This window comes from Engraulis encrasicolus, chromosome 13, assembly GCF_034702125.1.
Source record: "Engraulis encrasicolus isolate BLACKSEA-1 chromosome 13, IST_EnEncr_1.0, whole genome shotgun sequence".
Classification (NCBI taxonomy): Eukaryota; Metazoa; Chordata; class Actinopteri; order Clupeiformes; family Engraulidae; genus Engraulis; species Engraulis encrasicolus.
The window spans coordinates 30691967-30698210 of record NC_085869.1 but is presented as its reverse complement, the minus strand read 5'-3'; the positions used below and the strand labels follow the sequence as shown (position 1 = coordinate 30698210).

The 6244-nt window shown below is 43.2% G+C and overlaps 1 protein-coding gene across 1 annotated transcript in view; it reads right to left on the bottom strand.

Moving 5' to 3' along the window:
- The window catches only part of wdr74 (WD repeat domain 74), a 6496-nt gene extending 672 nt beyond the window's left edge, over nucleotides 1-5824 (bottom strand). Inside the window, exons 1-10 of the mRNA XM_063214561.1 lie at nucleotides 5651-5824; nucleotides 5318-5424; nucleotides 5076-5200; nucleotides 4776-4839; nucleotides 4343-4486; nucleotides 3941-4042; nucleotides 3037-3193; nucleotides 1930-2072; nucleotides 660-713; nucleotides 1-387 (exon numbers count right to left, since the gene is read on the bottom strand). The exon at nucleotides 1-387 is cut by the window's left edge and continues 672 nt beyond it. Of these exons, the coding sequence (XP_063070631.1) occupies nucleotides 196-387; nucleotides 660-713; nucleotides 1930-2072; nucleotides 3037-3193; nucleotides 3941-4042; nucleotides 4343-4486; nucleotides 4776-4839; nucleotides 5076-5200; nucleotides 5318-5424; nucleotides 5651-5711 (1149 nt within the window). The 5' untranslated portion in view covers nucleotides 5712-5824 and the 3' untranslated portion in view covers nucleotides 1-195. The remainder of the gene's footprint in view (nucleotides 388-659; nucleotides 714-1929; nucleotides 2073-3036; nucleotides 3194-3940; nucleotides 4043-4342; nucleotides 4487-4775; nucleotides 4840-5075; nucleotides 5201-5317; nucleotides 5425-5650) is intronic.
- Between the last annotated feature and the right edge of the window lie 420 nt (nucleotides 5825-6244).

Sequence of the window (6244 nt, the reverse complement as noted above, 5' to 3'; positions counted from 1 at the left end):
TAATGCGACCGCCTTGTGTTCGGGATATTGTGGAGAATATGAAGGGCAGGGAGGGAGAGTTGTGAATGTCACCTGCAAAAGATGGTGAGGCCAAGTGTCCTGCTTCAATTCTGTCAGTTCCAAAGACATCACTTTAAAAATGCATTAATTATACAGGCGGTTTGTTTTCAGTCCTGTCTCTTTGTGAGTTTTTCATTATTTCTTTGCAACTTTTCTTTTCTTCTTGGTCTCGGTCTCGACCTCTGTGCTGTCCGGTTCCGGTTCCTGGTTGGCACGTCGTTTCGTCTTCTCTGTCACCTTTTCCATGGCGTCCCAAACCTCATCGTCTTCAGAGTCCCTCTCCTGCTTGACCTCCTCCACGTCCCCGGACAAGTCCTCTCCACCGTACTGAGGAACACAAAACAAAACAATTGAATGTTGAGCAGAGTAGAATTCCTTTACTGAGTAGAGACCCATTTTAAGTAAAACATATATTTTTTTCGAAGCTTTCAAAACTATGGTCGGGTCCTTAAGTTTCTGTTTTCACAGGAAAATGGCCCCATATGCTTATGGCAAATCATAAACGGCAAGGACTGTGTAACAATATACCCCCCCCCCCATATTCTGTATGTTTGTATAAATTCTGTCCATCCCCAGCTAGCTGGAGGTGAACTACATACCTCCAAGCTACTACTGGACAGCAGCACGCAGTTCAGTCTGGACTTCAGGTACACCTGCAAGGAGAGTCAAAATAATAGTATTAAAGTTAAAGGAGAAGTCCAGTTTTTTGAACATTAAGGCCATTTTCTGAGTGGTCTGCAATGTTTTAGAGTCCCCCTCACCGTTTATTTCATGATTGCTGCAGTCTCTGTTATTTGGCTGATTTGGATTTGATCTCAACTAGCTTTAGAATGGCCGTCTATGGGCACCTGCAACTCTGTTCTTAAAATCACCTTTAACATTTGTTTTGAAGAATATGCAACTCAGCAAGTGTTCAACAGTATTCACTGGTGTTCCTTAGCAATTTTTGTAGCGAAATATGGCATCTGTCATGTTTTATGTGTGTTTTATGTAGCAATTTGTAAATTAAGTTTCACTTTCACTTTCACTTTCTTTCACAAAATGGCAAATAAAAAATGACAGAAGCCAAATTTCGCCTTGAAACTTGTTAGGGACTGCTAGTGAACACCCCTAACCACTTTGTGAGCTGTAGACTTTCGAAAACAAATGTTAAAGTTGATTTTAAGAACAGAGTTGCAGGTGCTCATAGACGGCCATTCTAAAGCTGGTTGAGATCAAATCCAAATCAGCCAAATAACAGAGACTGCAGCAAACATGAAATAAACGGTGAGGGGGACTCTAAAACATTGCAGACCACTCAGAAAATGGCCTTAATGTTCAAAAAACTGGACTTCCCCTTTAAGTATTAAAAGTATAAATTGTCAAACATGTACAGTATGTAACAGGTATTAGCATGAAAGATTGCAATTGCGTTACATCAGTATGCAATGTGCAGGTAAAGCTAAACATACTGATACAGACATTAACAATAAATAGACAGGGGAGGCCGTCACATTAAGAAAATGGTGATAATCAAAAAACTGTGGAGGTGAGACCTCTGTGGGAGTAGACTGGGACTTGTCTGTCCCAATCCATGGTCAAATTTGAGACACTTGATATACTGGATTTCACTCACATTTCTTTAAAAAAATCCATTGGCTTTAACAGCTGATGTTGCCTTTGCAAGCTTAATCTTATGTGTACAGCGTTTTGGTTTAACTCTCAAAATACCACGCGTCCAAACTTTTGGGAATACGATCAGACCTTGTGTTGCAACTTATGCATAGATTGAATGTTTTGAAAAAGTGACAGAATTTTGTTTTTATTCTCAAAGCACCAAGTTTCCAAACTTTTTTGGGAATGCGGTTTGTATCTATCTATCTATCAGACCTTGTGTTGCAGCTTGCGCTCGTGGAGGTCATGGACTCGGAGGAAGCGGTCGAGTCCACAGGAGGCCACAAGGGGCAGCGTAGGATGGCACTCCAGCGCCCGGACACCCCCCGCCAGACCCTTCAGACGCCCACGCACCAGACCTGCAGAAAAAAAAAACCACAACACACACACATACACACACACACACGCACACGCGCACGCGCACGCGCACTCGCACACACACACACGCGCGCGCACGCAAACGTGCAAGCACACACACGCACACAGAAAATAATTTCATTTGAAGCGTCCAAAAATTCCAACTCATTAATAATCCTCCACCATCAGCATGTTCAGCCTTCTAAAGGTTGTATAACCCACAGACCAACACTAACTTCCACAAGAGAGAAAAGAAAGTGCACACAAGAGAAAACTATTTTAAAAAGGTACGTTATGTACAGGTAGGATTGTGGCCAGAGCACAGGTATTACACTATTTGATCTTTTCATGAATGCTTACAAAGTAATAAACTAATGTTTACTAGTATGACGAAAGTGCAGTAAGTTCTGCAGCTAAAAGTGTCTGTTACTGGACATTCGAAACAGCAGATATAGGGAAGATTCACCTTTTCATAAATGAAAAGAGAACATTTCCCAGTCATAATGAATACCTGGTGGTGGTAAGTATTTGTGGAAAAGGTAATAATTGTAAATGAGCAGCATGATTTCTGGAGATGAACTGCTAAAAATATTACATACTATACCCTTAAAGCTGTGGGAGAACTATTTGCAAGAGTGATAACATCTTAAATCTGTGAGATGTACACCACCTAGTGGTGAGATTATACATTGTAATTGGGAAACGCAAAGTACACACAGTAACAAGTGTTTATTGAGTATAGTACAACAATCATAAACTGACTCATTTGGAAAAAAAAACAAGACACACGAAACAGATTAGTATTTGAACAACTATTACCCAAGGAATTTCACAAGATGAGGTCATTCCTCACCGTACAAAAGTGTGTTTTTTCTAGAACAATTCAGATTGTGTTTGTGTATATTGGGCTAAATATAAAAAGATTTGTGTAAACGAACAAAATTATATATTTTTTAAAAGTTTCACCTTTTCTGAGGTCCAGAATAGCCAGCTCTCCTTGTGTGTTCCCCACCACCACGGAGTCGTTTCCAGCCGGCAGAGCCAGGGCTGTAAGGGGGTACTCCCCAAACTGCGCCTCCAGCACCGGCCTACGCTGGGGGGTCGCAGGGTCATACACTCGCACCTACCCAGCAACGAGAGGAGGCAGAGACACAGGCTTATGAAACATACGCACGGAACGCAACACTGAAGAGAAAAACCTGGAGCAACACAGATGAAAGTCATCATAGGGCAGTCTTGGGTAAGAGGTTAGGGTGTCAGGCTTGAAACCTGATGGTTGCCAGTTCGATTCCTGAGCCGCCAGGTTGGTGGAGGGAGTAGTTAACCAGAGGTCTCCCATGGTACAGTCTTGCCCCATCTGAGGGGGGGGGGGGGGGGGGTTTGGCGCTGGCGGAATGCCATTGTGTGCAGGGAGCAATGTGTGCTGTGGACTGCTCTGTCACTGACAACATGAATTTGGTAAGTGGGCTTTCACTTCAAAGAACAGAAAAGGACTGCAACTGTGCTGCTCTGGGTTTTCCTCTTCAGTTAAGAACACAGTCCACTCTCCATTGAGGCACCAGATGAAAACAGAAGTCACTCATTTCTTGTTGACTCAGAGGAGATGCTTTGGATGGTAGCTTTGGCTAGGAGTAGCATCACTGGACAAGTGATTCATGGCTTTGTACACTTTAACTGGCGTCAAGACCGTGATTCAAAACTACACAAATGGCTGTACATATTCAGTGAACACTGCATTCCAGTGACCAATATATTCTGGTCAGACGCTCAAGTATTTCAGTATTTAAGAGAGTGTAATCATGCCATGTTGTATACGTGACCGGACTTTCAAAAAGACAAAAGTCTGAGAAGACAAGGCGATCCGACATACCTGGTGATGTCCTGTGCATGTCACAATCTTATCCGAGTCAGGAAAGAAGGCCATGTCTCTGTCCCAGATTGGCACTCGCAAGTCCAGCCAATCATTTTTCACCTGATGGGCCATACAAACAATCAAAATGACAACACATAAGTCAGGCACCGTTGAGTGTGGGGAAAATTGATTATCATCATCATCATCATCATCATCATCATTCTAGGGCCACATTTTCCATATGACCTTGTTTTATCTGCCCAATTCAACCAGGTGAACATTCAACCAGCCAATCGCCTAGCAGCATTTGTCAGGTAAAACAAGGTCAATATTGTAACAAATGAATCCATTTTGCCCATCACTGTTGATGACAAAAAAGTCCACTGTCTTCAAAGACATGCTATGCAGTGTGCAGCTTACGTTTTTAGCCGCGAATATCGGCTTGTCTGGTCTGTCCAGGTCCCATACTTTCAGCGAGTTCTCCTTTCCTCCTGTGGCCACCTGATTCCGCTGCGATTTGTTCTGTCGCATTCGACAAATACCACTTCCTGCATTGATCTCAACCTAGACACAAACACCAAACACAGCACCCGGGCCGAGATGAGAGGACTGAAAATAAATACATAGGTAAGCAATGCTCAAAACTGTAGAATATAGAGTGAGGAGAGCATCTAGGGCAGCTTGTCACGTTAATTTATTATGTGTGGAAATACATAGGCCTATATGGCGCTTCACATACGTACGGATGAGAATATTGCATATTAATAAATATCTGATACATTGTACATGCCCAACAATGATCACTGTTGTTCACAGGTCCCTAAACATTGTGTGAGTGTGCATCATTATTTACCGTGTCCATGCTGCCCTCTTTCCACACCTTTATCAGTCCGGACTCCACACAGGTGATCAGGGCACTGTGGCCAAAAGAACAGAAGTCAGAGGTTAAACAAAGTCTAAGATATCATGATAATGATTTCTGCCCATACAAACATAGTGCAACGGCAGTCGCGCATGTTAGGTGAATGTTTACCACATAAATATAGGTAATGTGCTAGTTGTTGTAGTTAAGTGCAGACATGGCAATGCCACACAGCAATGTGGAATATTAGTGTGAAAACGATATGTGCTGCGTAGACAACGCACAACTCACTTGTCCGAAACAGCCAGGCCGGTGAACTTGCCCTGTGAGTGGTCTGCGCATTCTCTGCTCTCTGTGAAAATGCCTTTTTCTGTGCTAAACGTTTTCACCGCACCATTGGCGCAGCCTACCAGCACCTTCAGGAAAACAGAATGGCACAACGTTACAAAACTGGACACACGTTGTAAAACTACGACACAGCAGACAAAACTGTTGACAATCCAGTGGTCAACAATGCACTTTTCCAGACCCACCTCTGATTCCTGAGGATCCCCCCATGCCAAAACACAAACTTCCTGGTCCCGACTCAGGCTGGTCATCTCACAGAAGTTAAATGCCTGCTTCTTCGTTAGGCTCACCCCTTTAAAATAAAACACGACATGCGAATACGATGAATGGCCGACATTTTAGAGTTAGAAAGGTATGGCTAGTCTAGTCGTTTTGGCACTTAAACTTCTACCGAGGGTAATGACATAGCCCTGGTAATGTAGCTGTCTAGCACTAGCGAGCTCCCAGACACAACCCACGTGTTACCACTACAACCAGCGCCATGCAAGTCAAGACAGCAAAGAGCAACACGTGCATACCTTTCAATATCCCTGTTTCCGAGCCCAACCATATCGCGCAATCCTGGCTTTTAGAAACCATCTTGATTGGCGTATCTTCAACTTGAAGATGCCAAGTCTCCGCTATTCGCAAAACAAATTACGCTACTGCTGATATTGCTCCTTCGTGATTACTGAACATGGAACTCACGTCACTACAGGGAGCATTACTGCCCTCTACCGAAGTGGCGTACACACTACGAATTCTACATTTAGCCTAGGCTACAAACTACTTCAAATGTAGGCCTATCTGCCTGTCATGCTTATATTAGTGGGACAGAAAGTTGCAAATCGAATACACACATACATAGAAATGATCAGCAATGGGAACTCAGATCCATGTTCATGACTTCTGGCATATAGCCTGCTGTTTTCGCACTAACTTAGACTTGTCACTATACAAATGCATATAAATGCAGAAGACTCTGAAGAAGACGCACACAGCGTCGAAACGTCAGTCATTATGTTTTCACCACAATAAATTACTAAAAAGTATCTGAGTGCTCCGGTCATCCCTGGCCTAGTCTTTCCGAAGTGGACCAGTTTACTCTACAGCATATAAATGCAGCTTTACTC